Below are 21,973 nucleotides of genomic sequence, written 5' to 3'. Positions count from 1 at the left end.
ACTCCAACCTGGGCGACAAGAGCGAAATTCCATCTCAAAAAGAAAAGAAAAGAAAATATTAAAGTAGCCTCAAAAGAGAGAAAGTACTCAGCCTACACACCGTGGAGTAAGAGTGTTATTATTATTATTTTTTTGAGACGGAGTTTCGCTCTTGTCACCCAGGCCGGAGTGCGATGGTGCGATCTCAGCTCACTGCAACCTCCACCTCCCGGGTTCAGGCGATTCTCCCACCTCAGCCTCCCGAGTAGCTGGGACTACAGGCGTGCACCACCATGCCCAGCTAATTTTGTATTTTTAGTAGAGATGGGGTTTCGTCATGTTGGCCAGGCTGGTCTTGAACTCCTGACCTCAGGCGATCTGCCCGCCTCGGCCTTGCAAAGTAGTTGGGATTACAGGCGTGAGCCACTGCACCCGGCCTGTTTTCTATATAAAGTACATAAGAGACGTTGGATGGTATGAGAGAAGAAACCTGGGAGTTTGGAGTCAGGGTACCTGAGTTCAAGGTCTGGTTTCACCTCTTACCGACTCTGTGATCTTGGGCAAGTCATGGCCCCTCCCTGGGCCTCTCTCTCCATAATTAAAAAAAAAAAAAAAAAAAAAAAAATCAAGGTTTAAAACGATACCATCTACCTTCCAGGGTTGTTTTGTGAATTAAATAAGGTAATATATATGAAAGAACCTAGCCTACTATCTGGCATATAATAAATGTTTACTGAATTTTAACCCTTTTTGATGTGAAAGTGCAATGCAAAAATAAAGTATTATTCCAAAAGTGAGATAAACAGAAAAAATTAATGAAACCTAATTAAGAGTGTCCGTTACCCCCCCAAAATAGAAAGATACAAAGAATGTATGTCTGTCTACATGATATACATAATGTATCAATTCCTTGACTTAATAACCAAAACCAAGACCCGAGAATAACACAAACATCATCACTTGCAACTTCACAGCTTTAAGGCTGTCTAAAGGTCAGCAAAAGCTAGGCACAGTTTAGGACAGGATTAGAACAGGAGAGCTTAAGGCCGGGCATGGTGGCTCACGCCTGTAATCCCAACACTTTGGGAGGCCGAAGTGGGCGGATCACTGGAGGTCAGGAGTTTGAGACCAGCCTGACCAACATGGTGAAACCCTGTCTCTACTAAAACAATATAAAAATTAGCCAGGTGGGGTGGCGGACGCCTGTAATCCCAGCTACTAGGGAGGCTGAGGCTGAAGAATCACTTGAACCCAAGAGGCGGAGGTTGCAGTGAGCAGAGATCGCACCATTGCACTCCAGCCTGAGTGACCACAGTGAAACTGTCTCACAAAAGAAAAAAAAAAAAGAATAGGAGAGCTTAAAATTCAGACTAAACTTTAATTTTTTTAATGAGACAGAGTCTCTGTCGCCCAGGCTGGAGTGCAGTGGCACGATCTCGGCGTACAGCAACCTCTGCCTCCCGAGTTCAAGCGATTCTCCTGTTTCAGCCTCCTGGGTAGCTGGGATTACAGGCATGTGCCACTACGCCCGGCTATTTTTCTTTTTCTTTTTTTTTTTTTTTTTTGAGATGGAGTCTCGCTCTGTCACCCAGACTGGAGTGCAGTGGCGTGATCTGGGCTCACTGCAAGCTCCGCCTCCCGGGTTCACACCATTCTCCTGCCTCAGCCTCCTGAGTAGCTGGGACTACAGGCGCCCGCCATCACGCCCGGCTAATTTTTTGTATTTTTAGTAGAGACGGGGTTTCACCGTGTTAGCCAGGATGGTCTCGATCTCCTGACCTTGTGATCCGCCCGCCTCCGCCTTCCAAAGTGCTGGGATTACAGGTGTGAGCCACCGCGCCCGGCCTATGCCCGGCTAATTTTTGTATTTTTAGTAGAGACGGGGTTTCACCATGTTGGTCAGGCTGGTCTTCAACTCCTGATGTCAAGCATTCCACTGGCCTTGGTCTCCCAAAGTGCTGGGATTACAGGCCTAAGTCACTGTACCTAGACAGACTAAACTTTTAAAATCAACTAGACACTTTATTATTTGTTCTAAATGGTCCAAATACCAAATATCATCAATGTGGTAGTCTGACATGTGTGCTACACATACGTTTTTATTTGTTACAGTTTAGGTCTCTGTTTCTTATCTACACTGCAAGACCCAATATCCAGATATCCTCCTCATCCCTACCTGCCAAAGTGTCCTCCATTCTAATTTATTCATTTTTTTAGAGACAGGGTCTTGCTCTGTAGCCCAAGCTGGAGTGCACTGGCACAGTCATAGCTCATCACAGCCTTAAGCCCCTGGGTTCAAATGATACTTCTGCCTCAACCTCCTGAGTAGCTGGGACCACAGGTGAGAGCCACTGCATCCAGACCCTCCTCCACTCTAGTGGCTTAATCCTAGCATTCAAGAAAATTGGTAGCAAAGAAGAGCATATATCCGGGCTTTCAACAATATCAACAAATACTTATTCAGCACTTGCTATGTGTTACGCCCTATTTGAAGCATCTAGCACACAGCATAAACAAAAACAAAGCCCCAACTCTCAAGAAGCTTATACTCTAGTGGAAAGCTATACACAAAGTACAGTAGTGATTAATGCTCAGCAAAATAAAACAACAGAAAATAATAGGGCTTAAATTTAATCCTCATTCTAGGGGCCCAAAATATAGCTTACTGTGGAAGACTGATGTATAAGAATAAAAAATTAGTTGTCATTATCTGCATTTTTGAATCACCCAAAAATGGTCAAGTTTTTCCTACATTATTAGGAGGGAGGCCGCAACAATGAGACCAGTGCGCTCTCTACCAACACAGACTAAAGACTAAATCTCATAAAATAATTAGAAATAAACTAATTCAACAATGTAGACCACATATAATTTTTTCTAGCTAACATTATACTTTCATACTAGAAAAAAAAAAAGGCTTAAAATAAATATTCTATTTTATCTAGTCCATTCTCAGTCAGAAAGACCTCAGAGTGGGAACGGGTCCAGTCGCAGTGGCTCACACTTATAATCCCAGGAGGTGGGGAGGCTGGAGAGGCCTCCAGGCAGGAGAGAGGATCACTTAAGCCCAGGAGTTCAAGACCAGCCTGGACAACACAGTGAAAACCTGTCTCTAGAAAGAATTTAAAAATAAGCCAGGTGTGGTGGCATGTATCTGTGGTACCAGCCACTCAGGAGGCTGAGGTAAGAGGATCACTTGGGGAGGCTGATGCTGCAGTGGTAGTGCCATTGCACTCCGGCCTGGGCAACAGAGCAAGACCCCGCCTAAAAAAAAAAAAAAAAAAAAAGGCCGGGTGTGCTGGCTCACAACTGTAATCCCAGCACTTTGGGAAGCCGAGGCAGGCAGATCGCCTGCCTGAGGTCCGGAGTTTGAAACCAGCTTGGCTAACATGGTGAAACCCCATCTCTACCAAAAATACAAAATTAGCCGGGCATGGTGGTGCATGCCTGTAATCCCAGCTACTCAGAGGCTGAAGCAGGAGAATCGCTTGAACCCAGGAGAGGGAGGTTGCGGTGAGCCCAGATTGCGTCATAGCACTCCACCCTCGGCAACAAGAGCAAAACTCCATCTCAAAATAAATAAATAAATTAATTAATTAATTAATTTAAAAAAGATAATCTGGTAATCGCTGCTGAATTTGGGGAGGCACTTTCAAAGGTAAACCAAGGAAAGGTGGGACTATTGCCAGAGTTTCAGTGGCCGCAGTTCCTTGGAACAGATAAATGATTTAGCTATTTCATAATTATATGTAAGACAGGTTAACAGGATTGAATATGCGATAATAACATCTTTTATAAAAGCTCTCAATTTCTTATTTTTTATTTTTTTTTGCTAGGTGAAAGTGCTAAAAACTCTCAATTTCATCAAGATTGACAAGCATACCAGGCATAGTGGCTCACACCTGTAATCCCAGCACTTTGGGAAGCCAAGGTGGATCACTTGAGTCTGGGAGTTCAAGACCAGACTGAGCAAAAAAAACCAGACCAGCCTGAGCAGCCCGAACAGGGAGAGCCTGCCTTTACAGAAAAAATTAAAAATTAGCCAGGCATGGTGGCACATGCACGCCTGTAGTCCCAGCTACATGCTGAGATGGGAGGACCACTTGAGCCAGGCGGTTGAGGCTACAAAGAGGAATGATCACACCACTGCACTCTAGCCTGGGCAACGGAGTGAGACCCTGTCTCCAAAAAGAAAAAGAAATACAGAAATAAATCATTGTTACCTCAGAACAACCCACCCCAGGATCAAAAGGAAGCTTCTATCCCTCCCACTTGAGTACCTTCTCAGGTATACAAACTTGCATCAGAGTTCTGGCTTTGTTCTGGCAATCAATATACAAAAGTACTAATATTTTCATTACCTAAAAAAAATTAAGTCTTGCTTAAGAGAAGCCAAACATTGTTTATCCACCCTTGTCATTTCCTAGCTGTTCCACTCCAACACTGCAAAACATTCTGGTTCCAAGTTCCAGAAAGTGTAGCTTATGTTCCAAATCTACACATACACACAATCTTCAAAGGTGCATTTCTTTTCCACACGTAATAGGTAAATAATGAATCTTGGCAAAAAATACTTTTTTTTTTTTTGAAACGGAGTCTCGCTCTGTCGCCCAGGCTGGAGTGCAGTGGTGTGATCTCAGCTCACTGCAACCTCCACCTCCCGAGTTCAAGCAATTCTCCTGTCTGAGCCTCCTGAGTAGCTGGGACTACAGGCGCCTGCCACCACATCCGGCTAATTTTTGTATTTTTAGTAGAGACAGGGTTCCACCTTGTTGGTCAGGCTGGTCTCAAACTGCTGACCTCAGGTGATCCACCCGCCTCAGCCTCCCAAAGTGCTGGGATCACAGGCATAAGCAACCGCACCCGGCCAAAAAACAATCTGTGTGTGAGAAACAGGGGTCTATGTTGCCCAGACTGGTCTCGAACTCCTGGGCTCAAGTGATCCTCCCTCCCTGGCCTCCCGAAGTGCTGGGAATATAGGTGTGAGTCACCATAACTGGCAAAAGACAATTTTTTTAAACTAGTTATTCCTTTTTTTTTTTTTTTTTTTTTGAGACGGAGTTTTGCTCTTGTTCCCCAGGCTGGAGTGCGACGGCATGATCTCAGCTCAGCACAACCTCTGTCTGGCGGGTTCAAGCGATTCTCCTGCCTCAGCCTCCTGAGTAGCTGGGATTACAGGCATGTGCCACCATACCCAGCTAATTTTGTATTTTTAGTGTAGACGGGGTTTCTCCATGTTGCGTCAGGCTGGTCTCGATCTCCCGACCTCAGGTGATCCACCAGCCTCAGCCTCCCGAAGTGCTGGGATTACAGGCGTGAGACACTGTGCCTGGCCTTTTTTTTTTTGTTTTTTTTTTTTTTGAGGTGAAGCCTTGCTCAGTCACCCATGCTGGAGTGCAATGGTGCAATCTCAGCTCACTGCAACCTCTGCCTCCCGGTTCAAGTGATTCTCCTGACTCAGCCTCCTGAGTAGCTGGTATTACAGGCGCCCTACACCACGCCCGGCTAATTTTTTTTTTTTTTTTTTTGAGATGGAGTCTCACTCTGTCGCCCAGGCTGGAGTGCAGTGGCGCAATCTCTGCTTAGTGCAACCTCCACCTCCCAGGTTCAAGCGATTCTCCTGCCTCAGCCTCCCAAGTAGCTGGGATTACAGGCACGCACCACCACCCCCAGTGCCCAGCTAATTTTTGTATTTTTAGTAGAGATGGGATTTCACCATGTTGGCCAGGCTGGTCTCAAACTCTTGACCTCAGGTGATCCTCCTGCCTAGGCCTCCCAAAGTGATGGGATTTCAGGTGTGAGCCACCACACCCAGCCCTTAACTAGTTATTTCTGATTTTTTTTTTTTCCCCAAAAAAATGACTTGTTGGGAGGCCAAAGCGGGCAGATCGTTTGAGCCCAGGAGTTCAAGACTAGCCTTGGGAACACGGCAAAACCCCACCTCTACAAAAAATACAAAAATTAGCCAGGCATGGTGGCACAGGGCTGTAGTCCTAGCTACCTGGGAAGCTGACATGGGAAGATCACTCGAGACCAGGATGTCGAAGCTGCAATGACCTATGATCATGCCACTGCACTCTAGACTGGGCAACAAAAGACCCCTATCTCAAATAAAAAAAAAAAAAAGAAAAAAAAAAAAGACAGTTCCCTCCAGGCTGGGTGCGGTGGCTCAAGCCTGTAATCCCAGCACTTTGGGAGGCCGAGGCAGGCGGATCACGAGGTCAGGAGATCGAGACCATCCTGGCTAACATGGTGAAACCCCATCTCTACTAAAAAATACAAAAAAAAATTAGCCGGGTGTGGCGGCGGGCGCCTGTAGCCCTAGCTACTCGGGAGTCTGAGGCAGGAGAATGGCGTGAACCCGGGAGGTAGAGCTTGCAGTGAGCCAAGATCGCGCCACTGCACTCCAGCCTGGGCGACAGAGCAAGACTCTGTCTCAAAAAAAAAAAAAAGAAAGAAAAAGAAAGTTCTCTCCAAATAGATGATGTGTCCTCTTACACAAACACTGCTAAGATAGCACATTAAACAAAAGAAAACATATGCTAGTTAAGGGTTAATGTATGCAACAAGTACCAATCACCTTACAACTTAAAGAAAAAAAGAAAAAAAAAATCTTGCCAAGACAGAAGTCAAGAGTACTTGACTCTCCTTCCCACTACTCCTCCCTACCTTGTTTAAAAAAAAAAAAAAAAAAAAAAGGGGGGGCCAGGCACAGTGGCTCGCACCTGTAATCCCAGCACTTTGGGAGGCCGAGGTGGGTGATCATCTGAGGTCAGGAGTTCGACACCAGCCTGCCAATATAGCGAAACCCCGTCTCAACTAAAAATACAAAAAAATTAGCCGGGCATGGTGGCAGGCGCCTGTAATCGCAGGTACTTGGGAGGCTGAGGCAGGAGAATCATTTGAACCTGGGAGGCAGAGGTTGCAGTGAGCCAAGATCGTGCCACTGCACTCCAGTCTGGGTAACAGAGTGAGTCTCCATTTCAAAAAATATATATAAAAATAAAGTGAAGCCGAGCACGGTGGCTCACACCTGTAATCCCAGCACTTCGAGAGGCTGATGTGGGTGGATCGTCTGAGGTCAGGAGTTCAAGACCAGCCTGGCCAACATGGTGAAACTCCATCTTTACTAAAAATACAAAAATTAGCTGGGTGTGGTGGTGGGCACCTGTAGTCCCAGCTACTCAGGAAGCTGAGGCAGGAGAATCACCTGAACCCGGGAGCCAGAGGTTGCAGTGAGCCCTGATAGTGCCATTGCACTCCAGCCTGGGCAACAGAGCGAGACTCACTCTCAAAACAAACAAACAAACAAACAACAACAACAAAACCCAAAAGTTCGGGTCCAGTGGCTCATGCCTGTAATCTCAGCACTTTGGGAGGCCAAGACAGGCGGATCACCTGAGGTCAGGAGTTCAAGACCAGCCTGGCCAACAAGGTGAAACTCAGTCTTTACTAAAAATACAAAAATCAGCCAGGTGTGGTGGTAGGCACCTGTAATCTCAGCTACTCGGGAGGCTGAGACAAGAGAATCACTTGAACCCAGGAGGAAGAGGTTGCAGTAAGCAGAGATAGTGCCATTGGACACCAGCCTGGGTGACAAGAGTGAAACTCCGTCTCAAAAAAAAAACAGTTAAAAGTTTTGCTTGCTGGAAAGGCTCTTCCTTTAAAGTCTGGACTGCAAAATTCCTTAGATACCTACCTAACAACTTGACATGATAAAAGTGAATTCCATATAGCAATAACTACCTGGGAAAGGAGTTTTATGGCATCATCTTTTTCTGTTCCCAAAGAAAAGTTAAATTCAAGAAATGTAAAAATAAAAATAAATCCCAACGATACAATATTCTACTACAGATATGCTTAATTTCTACAAAGTTAGAGATAAAGAATTATAATCTCAACACATGAACTGGGAACAAGACAATTCTCTGAAATTAGGCTCACCGGAATATATGCATGCTGAATATATACTTCCCAATACACACCAAACCTTTCTAGCAGTCACAAAAAAAAAAAAAAAAAAAAAAAAAGCCAGGTACTGTGGCTCACGCTTGTTAATCCCAGCACTTTGGGATGCCAAGGTGGGAGGATCGCTTGAGGCCAGGAGTTCAAGACTAGCGTGGGCAACATAGCAAGACCCCGTCACTAAGAAAAAAAAAAAAAAAGTCTGAAAATTACCCTGGCATGGTGGCACACGCCTGTAGTCCCAGCTACTCAGGAGGCTGGAATGGAAGATTGCTTGAGCCCAGCAATTTGAGGCTACAGTGAGTTATGATCACACCACTGAACGTCACCCTGGGCAGAGCAAGATCCTGTCTATAAAAATAAAAGGCCAGATGCAGTGGCTCACACCTGTAATCCCAGCACTTTGGGTGGCCGAGGCGGGCAGATCACAAGGTCAGGAGATCGAGACCATCCTGGCTAACACAGTGAAACCCCGTCTCTACTAAAAGTACAAAAAATTATAAAAGTACAAAAAATTAGCTGGGCGTGGTGGTGGGCGCCGATAGTCCCAGCTACTCGGGAGGCTGAGGCAGGAGAATGGTGTGAACCCAGGAGGCGGAGCGTGCAGTGAGCAGAGATTGCACCACTGCACTCCAGCCTGGGCAACAGAGCCAGACTCTGTCTCAAAAAAAAATAAATAAATAAATAAAAATAAAAATAAAAAATAGGCCATGGCCAGGCGCGGTGGCTCACGTCTGTAATCCCAGCACTTTGGGAGGCCAAGGTGGGTGGATCATGAGGTCAGATCGAGATCATCCTGGCCAACATGGTAAAACCCTGTTCTCTACTAAAAATACAAAAATTAGCTGGGCGTGGTGGCACGTGCCTACAGTCCCAGCTACTTGCGAGGCTGAGGCAGGAGGATCACTTGAACCCAGGAGGTGGAGGCTGCGGTGAGCTCATATCACGCCACTGCACTCCAAGCGTGGGCGATAGAGTGAGACTCGATCTCAATAAAAATAAATAAATAATAAAGAAGTCTCTTCTCAAAAAGAGTAAGGATCACTAGAAAATGTATTCGAGAACCATTCTTTTTCTCCTAAATGCAGAGCCAAATAAAACCACCATGAATTCCTTTAGTAATCTTCTAGGCCTTTCAGGTCAGCAAATTTCACATACTACATACAATTCTGTCGCTTTCCTCATAGCCCACTCTTCAAACACAAATTCAAATTTTTATTAATACTGTGAGACTATTATTAAAGCTCTCTTTGGCTAAGAAAAACAAAAATTGAATTCTTAAAACTCCAATAGGGAAACCTTACGAGGAAAGCATGGCTTAAAGGATCCAAGTGTTCATATACAGATATAAGCCAATCCTTTCAAATCATGTCTAAAATTTCTTTCAACAAGATCTATCTCGTACATTCCTCCCAAAACACAGAACTTTATCAGCATCCAGTATTCTACCTACTTGTCTTCAATCAATCCCAACAACCCTTCAAAGCTACCAAAGGTGTTAATTTATAAAATAAAAGAAAATAATCCATAGTTCTCCCCGCTCAAAGTCACAAATCCTGGGACAACAAAATCTTAAAAAACGTATTGAACTATCCTTCCTCAAACAGCTTTGCCCCCAAAATTTATATTCTAATCTAACGTAATCAGATGTATTACAATGTCCGTACTGTAAAATCAGGAATCTTTGTCACATTGTAATCCACAAAATCCTTTGGTATACAATGGTTTCTATAAAAACTAAAGGCTACATATAACTCCATTTCCAAACAAGATAAATATATAAAATATAAAACATTTTTGGCCAAAAGCCAAATTCGATATTAATACACCTTTCCCCCTCCTCTGGTGCACAGAAAAGTCACCCGAAAAGTTTTAATCACACATTCACAGTATATTCACAACTGGAAACAAAATAGTTATCCTACTTCAAAACTGGAGGTTGTGGTGGGGGGAGAAAATACTAACCAATCTCTGGCTGTAACGAATCCTTTCTTCTTCGGGTTCCATCTCTCACTCTTCTGTTGAAATTACTGTAAAGAAACCACTCCAGGGCTGCCTTCCTCTTCCTCCTTAGGAACCAGATTGCAACACTAAAGAATAATGATATAAGCAGAAATGAGAACTCATTCTCAAACTTGTGCTTTCTGTTCACGGAAAGGAGTATTTAAGGTAAGTGTTAAAGGCTCTCTGAAAAATCAGGTTCCTCTTCATGAGTTTGGGACCTTTCTGCTCTTGGGCAAGTGGTTCCATGTCATGTTCAACATTAATCACATTACAACTGTCGGAGGCCTAGACGAAACGAGATGTTGGTTTCAGTTCCTTGTGGAAGGGCCACACCACCAGTTTCTCCCCACAGGATTACAACTAGCAAGGATCTCCTTCATGGCAGCATCAGCAAGAAAAAAAAAAGCCCAGGACTTTTATCTCCAGAGAGCTGACCAGGTGAAGCACCACTGAACTAATCCAGATCCTAACCAAATTAGTTCTCTCTCACCGGTAATCAGAAACTAAAGGAAAGAAGGGCAAACTGACTATGTAAAAAGAGGACAAAAAATTAGGATTTAAATGACCCCAAAACAATTTCCCATACCCCTCCTGTAAGGCCGTGCACAATCGTCGCCTTCCTTTCTAGACTCCCCGGATCTTATCATTCCCAAATCTACCCTCCACCCCAACACAAGATGTGCACAACTCTGAAACAAATTTCAGAGGTGCAAATCAAGGACCAAAATTCCATCTGATCTTTTTGGATAAAGTAATAAAATAAACGATTGCATCTAAGGATACAAGGAAAATACATCTTGTCCAAAAAGACCGGCCGGCGCGACGGTCAATCCGTAATACCAAGAAAGGGTTTTCTTTTTTCTAAATATTCTCGTGGATAATGGCTTCCATTGAGAACACAGGTTCCCCCCGTTTTTGTCACTACATTACAGCCACGTTAACAGCATCCTTTCAAAACTGCTACGAGACCAGAGGACCCGATGACACAGTTTGCAGAGCAGTTGGAGGCAGAGCCCCCCCGGAGGAAGCCCTGGCCCGAAGTCGGGAGGGAAACCGTGCTTGCACCCCCTGGGCGACGACCGCCTGGGCATGGAGCAGCCAGGGCCGGAGAGGAAAAAGGGCGAATCTCGCTGGGCTCCCCCAGGAAAAGGCGTTTCAATGGTTCACCCATCGGAAAAAGAGATAGAAACTTTGCATTCAGTCTTTGGATAACACAGTCAACCAAACTTCCAAATGAGGGGGGGAGGGGGAAACTCACCGGAGATTCTGCTCTTGAGTTCTTGTCCAAGTGAGAAGTAAAAGATTCCAAAGCTGAGAGGAATAATTAAATCCCAAACGTCGTCTTCGGTTTTTCCGTGGATCACCCCAGTATCCAGAGAGGGTCAGAGCGACCAGGAAAAGGGAGCAAACAGTTGCTGAATCAAACCTTCTCTTCTGGCTTTGGAGACCGGGAGTCGGAGGCGTCAGGAGAGGGGAGCGCGACCCCTCGGCGCCGAGCCCGGGGCGCCCCCGCCTCCCCCAGGCCAGCGGTCAGCAGCCCGGGCCCGAGCCCCGGGCCGGCCCCGGCCGCAGGGAGCGCCCTCCTCGCCGTGCCCTCGGCCAGCAGGGGCTGGTCGCCTGCGGGAGCAGCGGCCGATCAGCTGAGACCGGCCGGCCCGAGGCTCCCCGCGCCGCCCCGGCCCCCCGGAACGCGGGCCCCGGCCCCGGGGGGCGGACAGGGCGGGAGCGGCGCGGCGCGCCGGGATGGGGGCCCTGGCTCCCCTCGCGTCTCCCCCTCAGGTCTGGCTCCGCGCTGCGGGACGAGCCCCCCGGCTACTCCCCAGTCGCAGAAGAGGGATTCCGGGGGATGGGCCCCCTGGCGTTGCCCCTCCTCCCGGAGCGTCCCCTGCCCAGGAAAGACAGAGCGGCGACGGGCCCAGCCGCTGGGAAGGTGCTCCGAGAGCCGCCGCCGCCGCCGCCGCTGCCGGGGAGGGGTGTTGTTTCCCTCACACAGGAGGAGCCGCTGAAGCAGCCGCCGCCATTTTGAACCCGTCAGACTCTCACATACACACAGCTCCTCCGAGGCGCACTGCGCAGGCGCCACCTCCCCACCCCTCCTCCAGCTCGCCTCTCCACCCCCCACCCCCTTCAGGCCTCCCTGCGCTTCTTACCGCTCTCCCGGGCGCGCGTGAACGCGCACGCGTCACTCCCCTCTAACGCGAACACGCCGCCGGCGCGCGCACGCGCGGATGCGTCGGCCTCGAATCGCCCGCGCCCCGCGACGCCGACGCGGCTCCCTGCGCCCCCTCGCGTCAGGCCGCCCGCCCTCCCTCCCTCCCTCCCGCCGGCCCGCCGCCCCCGCTCCCGCTCCCCGTCGGCGTTCTTCCAGGGCTCGGGCCAGGCTGGCTGCTCGCGCCTGCGCGCAGGGCACCGATCCTCCTCCGCGCGCCCTCCCCCCACACACCCTCACACACACTTTGCCTCTGTGACCCCGCCCCTCGCGGCCAGCTGTGCTGGCCGCCCTCCCCCACCCCCCTGGGAGGGTGGTGACCCCCGACCCCCCACAAAGCACATCACCCCCCACAAGCAGTGGGAGACCTGCGCCCCCTTCCCCTTCAACCGCCTTTGGCCCCAGGCGGCCCGTCACAGTCACACAACCTGAGGGCCGGGAGGCCTGGGCCAGGGCAACCGATACCCGCCTCAAAGCAGGGTCTCCCGGGGTCAAGCCGCCGGGCTGGGCCCGCGGGACCTGGGCTCCCGGCTCAGGCCTGCCCAGCGCGAGAGGGCGCAGGGAAGGGGCGCATGGCCGCCGGCTGCCCTCCCTTCGCGTGCCGGCCGGTGGGCCGAGGCCGGCTTGCCCGCCATTCCCGGGCAGGCCCCGGCGCCGCCGCCACGGGGCCCGTCTGCCCTGGGCCCGGGGGCTCCTCGGTGCAGCGGCCTGGCCCCGCCTCACCCACTGCTCGTCGCTCCGAAGGGGCAGGAAACAGGAGTAGCATGTCTGTCCTGGGCTCGGCTCCCCGGGGGAGCTGCAGGCGCTTAACAAGGGCGTCCACAGGTACCAGGCGCAGGAGCGGTCTCCGCGACGGCCCGGGGGCGGTGGCGGCCGGCGCGCCCACCGCCGGCCGGAGGCGCCCGGCGAGGTGGCCCAGGAAGCCCCCGCTCCTCGGCCACGCTCAGCTTTCCGCCGCGCCGGTGCCCCCGGCGGCCCGGGTGGGACGTGACCCCGCCCCCGGCGAGTCGGGGCGCCCCCCACGGAGGGGTGCGCGGGCCGCCCCCGGCCCCCGGCCCGACCCTGCCGCCCCGGGCCGTGGCGGGCGCGGGAGGCCCGGCCAGGAAGATGTCTCCTGTTGGTGCGCGCAGCTTCGCGCGGGGGTCAGCGACGGGGCAGCGGCCGCCCGAGCTGCGCCGGCCCTGCCCACGGACCGATTCCCGCGGCCCGACAGCTGCCCGACGGGCCAGCAGGCTCCGAACGTCGACGGAGCCCGGCCGGAGGTACCCGAGCAGTGCCATGCGAGCAGCCCAGCCGCGATCCGGGCATTTCCCCAGCCAGTCTCTTGCTCTGGGGCCCGTTTAAATTCTAAATCCCACAAAGGACGGTGGCTGGGGCGTTACACATCGGGGTTGGCACTATTGGCTCCACTACGCCCTTGCTGAGCGGTGTCACACAAATCTTTTTCTCCCTGCCTTGGTTTCCCACTCTTTAAGCTCTGACTCCTGGAAGCAGGGAATGGAGCAGAGAGGTAGGGCATGGAGTGAATCATATAACCTGCATAAACAGCCATCAACTCTTTCAGGAGGACGTTAGCGAGACAATTAAAATAATGATATCTTCTAATTCTATCAAGGCTTGAACTCCAAGGTAAAAGCGCTACGTAAATGCAAGGTATTATTATTTATTACCACAGAAGGTTTTTCTGCATGCACAACTTGGGGAGTTTGTACAGACATTCTCTGCTTTGTTTCACAACCTCCTTAGGAGACAAGCTAAAGTGCCTGTTAGCGCTATATTCATTTTAAAGATAGACAACTGAAGTATAGAAAGGTTAAAGAGCTTGCATAATTACTCCAACAGCCGACTGAAACATCTCACAAACAGCAAAAAAGGTTTGTTAATAAGATATCATCTTCTTGCATTCTAGTCACTGGGAAATATTCTTTATTTTGATACCAGTTTTGTTCAGACTTCTTAGATTTTCAGAGCACTGATACGAAGAAGATAATCACAGAAACTGTATCAGATCTAAAGCCTCTTTAAATCTTTCCGACTATGGTAAAATATATTTTAAAAGCAGCAGTCTCTCACACTGGTGCTACCAGATATGGCCCCATAAGCATCTGGCTCTCTGTAGTTATAGAAAAAGTCAGCAGCTTGTTTTGTTTGTTTTTTAAGCAGGAGAGAAAGCTTTTGCCATTGTCAGATTAAGTGTTGGGCCTTGTTGCTATTTGCAAAATAAACAGCTTTATTTCCTTCCCACTCACCCTTATAACCCAGGGAATACTTGGCGGCAAAGAGAAAGTCTCTAGGAGTAGCTCAACTTGGTCTTGCCCTTTTTCTTAACATTCAGACCCCCTTAAGTAATTAACCCTCAAGGAGGTGAGTTGCACACCCTTGGCAATCAGATACCTCCAAGTTTAATTCAGATGGGCATGCTGGGAGAACCCTAGAAAGGCTTTAGAACAGGCCGGGTGCGGTGGTTCACGCCTGTAATCCCAGCACTTTGGGAGGCCAAGGCAGGTGGATCACCTGAGGTCAGGCGTTCAAGACCAGCCTGGCCAACATGGCAAAACCCTGTCTCTACTAAAAAAAAAATACAAAATTAGCCGGGCGTGGTGGTGCATGCCTATAATCCCAGTTACTTGGGAGGCTGAGGCAGGAGAATCACTTGAATGCAAGAGGTGGAGGTTGCAGTGAGCCGAGATGGTGCCATTGCACTCCAGCTTGGGCTACAGAGTGAGACTCCATCTCCCCGCCCCCCCCCCAAAAAAAGGCTCTAGAACAATAATAGTAGTACTTATTTTGAATGGGACTGCCAGTAGAGCAAGATTTGTCAGATTGCAGCCAGCTCTTTTGCCGTAGAAAACCATTTGTTAACTAGTCTGCGTTGGGGGAACGGGACATTTAAACAGATACACACAATGGTTTCTCCACAGGCAGGCTTTGTTAATAATCCAGAGCAGATATACAGGGTGAGATAAGAGGTAGACAGATGGCTAGTGATTCCTCCCGCCATCACAGTGGCTCTGATTGGCAAGGACAGATCTGTGAGGCTGCATTGCCCTAGAACAGCCATTTGCAGGGAGAATAGAGCTTGGGGGATTCCCCAACTATGAACTCTCTGGCTTCAACCCTGACAATGGTATATGGGAAGAAGGAAATAAAAATGCATTCTAGAGGCATTGAGAACAGGGTCCCTGGCTGGAATAAATTGGCACCTTAATAAGATATTAATAAATCACTGCCTTTTTGAGCAAAGCTAAGACTCAACAAATGCTGAGAGTGAAAATCCAGTCACCATTTTCTTTTCTCTTATTTTCTCTTCTTTTCTTTTTTTGGGATGGAGTTTTGCTCTTGTTGCCCAGGCTGGAGTGCAGTGGCTCAATCTTGGCTCACTGCAACCTTCACCTCCTGGGTTCAAGCAATTCTCCCGCCTCAGCCTCCAAGTAGCTGGGATTACAGGCGTCCGCCACCACGCCCGGCCCACCCATTTCTTTTGGGAGACTTTAGGGTGTGAAAAGAGAACTCTTTAGTCTGGTTAAGCTAAACTACTTCCAATTTCTCCTTAAATGTTAAGGAGGAAGTAAAGATGTCCCAAACAGTGTAGGTCTAAACTAAAATAGAGAAGTTGGTTGTGAAGGTTCCCCAGGAGGTAGCATAATCAGTGGCTAAAAAGCTTTGGCCGGGCGCTATGGCTCACGCCTGTAATCCCAGCACTTGGGGAGGCCGAGGCAGGCGGATCATGAGGTCAGGAGTTTGAGACCAGCCTGGCCAACATAGTGAAACCCCATCTCTACTACAAATACAAAAAATAGCTGAGCATTGTAGTCCCTGCCTGTAATCCCAGCCACTCGGGAGGCTGAGGCAGGAGAACCGTTTGAACCAGGGAGGCGGAGGTTGCAGGGAGCCGAGATCGCGCCATTGCACTCCAGCCTGGGCAACAGAGGGAGACTCCGTCTCAAAAAAAACAAACAAAAAAAGAGGCTGAGGTGGAGGATTGCTGGAGCCCAGGAGTTGGACTATGAACTATGACTATGCCACTGCACTTCAGCCTGAGTGACAGTGAAACCATGTCTCTAAAAAAAAAAAAAAAAAAAAGAAGAAGGGAAGGAAGGTTTTAAGTAAAGATGCTTCAATATTTAAGAAACTTGGAAGTTTTCATGTGAGTCAAGAGTTTGCATAGACCTTAAGTGTGATGACTTATTCCTCGATTCTCTTCCCCCTCCCTTTTTTTTTTTTTTTTTTTTTTTTTGAGACAGTCTCACCGTGTCACCCAGCCTGGAGTGCAATGGCATGATCTTGGCTCGCTGCAACCTCCACCTCCCGGGTACAAGCAATTCTCCTGCCTCAGCTTCCTGAGAAGTTGGGATTACAAGCACCCGCCACCATGCCTGGCTAATTTTTGTGTTTTTAGTAGAGACAGGGTTTCACCATGTTGGCCAGGCTGGTCTCAAACACCCTATCTCAGGTGATCCGCCCCCCTCTGCCTCCCAAAGTGCTGGGATAACAGGCATGAGCCACCGCACCCGGCCCTCTTCCCTATCCTAACTCCTGGTTTCTCTCCCCGACCCCCGACCCTGGTGTCTCCGCTTTCTATTCTTCCCTCTTCCCTGACTCCAGCTGCCTCTTTCTCCTCATCACCTGCCTCCTGAAGTCTCTTTCTTTCCAGCCTTCTCTCCATCATTTGGCCCACCCCCTCCTCCATGTTCATCTCACTCTCCTGGCCCAGTATCATCTGACTGAATGGCTTTCCCACTTTCCTTTACCATCCATTTGTTGCCCTTAATCACCTCAATCCCGTGCTCTCTGATTTTGTTACTTAACCATTTCCTGAACATCTCCCTCCACCCACACCCCCCACCCCGGGAAAAAAGAAAAAAAGAAAGAAAACTTCTTCTAGGGTTAAAGGGTGTTGGGGGGTGATTATAAGCTTTAAGTGATAGAAAGTTTTCTTTTTTTTCTTTTTTTGAGATGGAGTCTCGCTCTGTTGCCCAGGCTAGAGTGCAGTGGCGCGATCTCAGCTCACTGCAAACTCCACCTCCTGGGTTCAAGCGATTCACCTGTCTCAGCCTCCTGAGTAGCTGGAATTACAGGTGCCCGCCACCGTGCCTGGCTAATTTTTGTATTTTTAGTAGAGACGGGGTTTCACCATGTTGGCCAGGCTGGTCTCGAATTCCTGACCTGGTGATCCACCCACCTCGGCCTCCCAAAGTGCTGGGATTACAGCCATGAGCCACCACGCCCAGCTGAAAGTTTTCTTTCTTTTTTCTTTTCTTTTCTTTCTTTCTTTTTTTTTTTTTTGAGTTTGGAACCTGAATTGATCAGGGGGAAAAAAATGAAGCAGAAATGCCCTGCAGATTCTTGGATCATCAAACATGGGTGTCACATGAGGTTCTTGCATGGAATGTGGCTGACACTTTCCTTGGGACCATGGGACCACCACCCTCCCTGGCCCTGTGCTTCCTTGCTGCCATCTTTTCCAGGTATGTCACCTTCCGCTGTGCAGACCCACTGCTCCTGAGCGCTGGGGTGTACTTTGGCTGTTGGGGCAACTGCAGCAGTGTCTGGGCCCCACCTGCTCTTTAGCAGCCTTAGCTTCGCTTTGGGGCCAGGCCACCCTCATTTCTCACTTCTAAAAGGGTGGGACTTCCTGCTGTGCCCAAGAGTGGAGCTCTAAGATGCAGAGCCTGTGCCTCAGCTACACCTGTGCTTGCTGGGGGAAGTTTCTGGCACCCTGGGGTTTCAGGGTCTGTTTGCAACCTTGCACTAGCTTCCCAGCTTGGGTTGGTGGTGACAGTCATACATGGCTCCAGCCACTTCCCCAAAGGGCCAAATGCTTAAGCACTTAGACCTGTTTAGCCCCTCCCAATGAGTCTGATCTTTGTTTATCTTCTTCAAGGGCATTCGCTACCTTTCATCAGTTTCTGCTAAAGCTAGTGTTCCTTCAGCCACTTTGTGAGAGGTTCTGAACCCGTCAGAACTTCAGTTCTCTTTAATAAAACAGAGTAGGCTGGGCGCGGTGGCTTAAGCCTGTAATCCCAGCACTTTGGGAGACCAAGGCGGGCAGATCACCTGAGGTCAGGAGTTCAAGACCAGCCTGGGCAACATTGTGAAACCCTATCTCTACTAAAAATACAAAAATTAGCTGGGCGCGGTGGCACATGCCTGTATTCCCAGCTACTCGGGAGGCTGAGGTAGGAGAATCACTTAAGCCTGGGAGGCAGGTGGAGGTTGCAGTGAGCCGAGATCGTGCCACTGCACTCTAGCCTGGGCAACAGAGCAAGACTCTGTCTCAAAAAAAAATATATTATATATAATATATGTATATAAATATATATAATATATATAAAACATAATACATGTATATAAATATATATAATATATATAAAACATATATTTTATATATATAATGTATATAAATAAAACAGAAGTAGTGACTCCTGCCCTGTTTCCTCCTAGGATTGTTGTGGAGTGAAATGGACTAATGGACATGAATACCCTTTGGAAACTAGAAGACAACTTATTTTAGAAAGGATTTCTGAGGTCTTGCACAGTGCCTCATGCCTGTAATCCCAGCACTTTGGGAGGCCAAGGTGGGCAGATCACCTGAGGTTGGGAGTTCGAGACCAGCCTGACCAACATGGAGAAACCCCATGTCTACTAAAAATACAAAATTAGCTGGGCATGGTGGCACATGCCTGTAATCACAGCTACTTGGGAGGCTGAGGCAGGAGAATCACTTGAACCCGGGAGGCAGAGGTTGCAGTGACCTGAGATCGCGCTTTTGCACTCCAGCCTGGACAACAAGAGTGAAACTCCATCTCAAAAAAAAAAAGAAAAAAAAGGATTTCTGGTTTTCCTATTTTTAAAAAATTTTTTACTTGTTAATTTTTTTTTTTCATAGAAACAGGGTCTCACTATGTTCCCCAGGCTGGTCTCGAACTCCTGGCCTCATGTGATACTCCTGCCTTGACCTCCCAAAGTGCCTGGGATTACAGGCATGAGCCACTGCACCTGGCCAGTTCTCCTATTTTAAATTTATTTTTATTTTATTGTGGTAAGAACACTTGATGTGAGATTTACCATTTTAACAAAGTTTTAAGTGTACAATGCATTGTCCAGTTTCTTTTTCTCCTACATGTAGGATTTGGGTACTTACTGAGTACACTGTGCCCAATGCTAAATTAAGTGCTTGGATAGAGAAAGGAGATTTGAAAAATTAGAAGGCTTGACTTTTACCTTCGAAGACTTCATATCGAAGAAAGGACACCATGAAGATGTGACATACTCAAGAGAACAATCATCATTCCAATGAATTGCTGGAAGATCATTTAGACCATAAGAACTGGTCTTCAAATTGCACTTGGATATAAGCCCCGTGGGGCAGGAAGTTTTGTTCATTGCTGGATTCCCCAATGCCTAGAACAGTGCCAGGCATAGTTGGCACTCATTCCTTCATATTTATTGAATCAGCCAATAAAGTAGTGCAGTGTTGCTTTTGAGGGAAGGAGTATGAAGGCTGGAGAGCATTGAATCCTTGCAGAGAAGCTTGGTTTTGTGAGAGCAAGAGAGGCACATATGTTCTGGAGCAGAGAAGGTTGATGTAATAGTAATTGTTCCAGAGAACTGTTCCTGCAGCTGTCATTGCAGCTGGAATAGAAGTGATAGAAACCAAATCCTGTACTACTGCAAACCAAGCCAGGAGGTATGTGAATCTTAGGCCAAGTTCTTCACTGTCTTTTTATTCCAGCTCCTCTGGTGATCTTGTCTTTCTGCTCCACTTACCTCTACTGTCTCCAGTTTAGGATGTTGACTTTAGAGTCCACGTCACAGTGCAACTTTTTAAATTTTGTTTTGTTTTTAGACAGGGTCTCGCTCTGGCACCCAGGCTGGAGTGCAGTGGTGCACTCTCAGCTCACTGCAGTCTCCACCTCCCAGGCTCAGGTGATCAGTCTTCTCACCTCAGCCTCCTGAATAGCTGGGACTACAGGCACATGCCACCACACCTGGCTAATTTTTGTATTTGGATTTTTAGTAGAGATGGGTTTTTGCCCTGTTGCCCTGGCTGGTCTCCAAATCCTGGTCTCAAGCTATTGGCCTGCCTCCCAAAGTGCTAGGATTACAGGCATGAGCCACTGCACGTGGCCACAAGATTTTTTTTTTTTTTGAGACGTAGTATCGCTCCATTGCTTAGACTGCAGTGCACTGGCGTGATTTCGGCTCACCACAGCCTCCGCTTCCCGATTCAAGCGATTCTCCTGCCTCAGCCTCCCAAGTAGCTGGGATTACAGGCGCCCACCACCATGCTCAGCTAATTTTTTGTATTTTTAGTAGAGACGTGGTTTCTCCATGTTGGTCAGGCTGGTCTCGAACTCCTGACCTTCTGCCTCAGCCTGCCAAAATCCTGGGATTACAGGCATGAGCCACCACACCCGGACTTCTTTTTTTTGAGATGGAGTCTTGCTCTGTTGCCCAGGCTGGAGTGCAGTGGCATGATCTCGGCTCACTGCAACCTCCGCCTCCCAGGTTCAAGTGATTCTCCTGCCTCAGCCTCCCAAGTAGCTGGGACTGCAGGCACTTACCACCATGCCTGGCTCATTTTTGTATTTTCAGTAGAGACAGGGTTTCACCATGTTGGCCAGGCTGGTATCAAACTCCTGACCTCAGATGATCTGCCTGCCTCGGCCTCCCAAAGTGCTGGGATTACAGGAGTGAGCCACTGCTCCCGCTCGTTTTTGGTTTTTTTTTTTGAGACAAGGTCTTGCTCTGTTGCCCAGACTGGAGTACAGTGGAGTAATCTCGGCTCACTGCAATCTCTGCCTCCTGGGTTCAAGCGATTCTCCTGCCTCAGCCTCCCAAGTAGCAGGGATTACAGTTGCACGCCACCGCACCCGGCTAATTTTTGTATTTTTAGTAGAAACAGGGTTTCACCATGTTGGCCAGGCTGGTCTCAAACTCCTGACCTCAAGTGTTCTGCCCACCTTGGCGTCCGAAAGTGCTGGGATTACAGGCATGAGCCACCGCGCCCAGACAGGAGTGCAGCTTTTGATGTGATATTATAAGCTTAATATCTCCAATCAATTATTTTTCATTATATCTCTTTAATTATAATGTACATTATATTTAAACAGTGTAACTTTAAAATGACAATATTGTTTTTTCCCCCAAAAAATGCTTGCTAAATATTTAAACTCTGAAAATGTATTTGGTCTTTACCTTCTTTCTGGCTAAATCTATTTTCACACTCTCTGGGGGCATGCAAGAAAATATTGACTGAGTTTAAGGTAAGATTTTCATGTTTTTTTTTTTTTTGCAATTATACTTGATTTGCCACAGCTTAGAGTTCATGTTCGATTTGGTCATAATTTCTAGATCTACTTTTACTGTTGATCAAATTATCTTCCTATTGGTGAGCTTCATATCATTAACTTTCTATTCCTGCATAATGTTATTGGTGGAAGAAATGTGGGAGACCCTACATCTATACCTCATTCCTTTATTACTGGAGCTGATGACAGGATTTACCCATCTGTCTATTTATTTCATTTTTTTAATTTTTATTTTTTTATTATTATAATTCTTATTTTTTGGGATGGAGTCTCACTCTATCACCCAGGCTGGAGTGCGGAAGTGCAATCTCAGCTCACTGCAGCCTCTGCTTCCTGGGGCTTCCTGGGGGTTCACGAGGTTCTCCTGCCTCGGCCTCCTGAGTAGCTGGGTTTATAGGCGTGCGCCACCACACCTGGCTAATTTTTGTGTTTTCAGTAGAGACAGGATTTCACCATGTTGGCCAGGATGGTCTCAATCTCTTCACCTCAAGTGATCCACCCA

General features: G+C 48.2%; 1 protein-coding gene across 4 annotated transcripts in view; it reads right to left on the bottom strand.

Moving 5' to 3' along the window:
• KDM2A (lysine demethylase 2A) overlaps positions 1–11,453 on the bottom strand; it is a 144,678-nt gene extending 133,225 nt beyond the window's left edge. For 2 of the 4 annotated variants that reach the window (XM_063783124.1, XM_001172828.6), the window contains exons 1-2: positions 11,207–11,453; positions 9,910–10,034 (exon numbers count right to left, since the gene is read on the bottom strand). Coding sequence is in view for 3 of the 4 variants with exons in the window: in XM_001172828.6 (XP_001172828.1) it covers positions 9,910–9,951 (42 nt within the window). In the remaining variant the exon portion in view is untranslated. The remainder of the gene's footprint in view (positions 1–9,909; positions 10,035–11,206) is intronic. The other 2 variants (XM_016946467.3, XM_009423552.4) reach the window with 1 other exon arrangement.
• Between the last annotated feature and the right edge of the window lie 10,520 nt (positions 11,454–21,973).

This window comes from Pan troglodytes, chromosome 9 (genome assembly GCF_028858775.2).
Source record: "Pan troglodytes isolate AG18354 chromosome 9, NHGRI_mPanTro3-v2.0_pri, whole genome shotgun sequence".
NCBI lineage: Eukaryota > Metazoa > Chordata > Mammalia > Primates > Hominidae > Pan > Pan troglodytes.
This window is presented reverse-complemented; position numbering and strand designations above follow the sequence as displayed.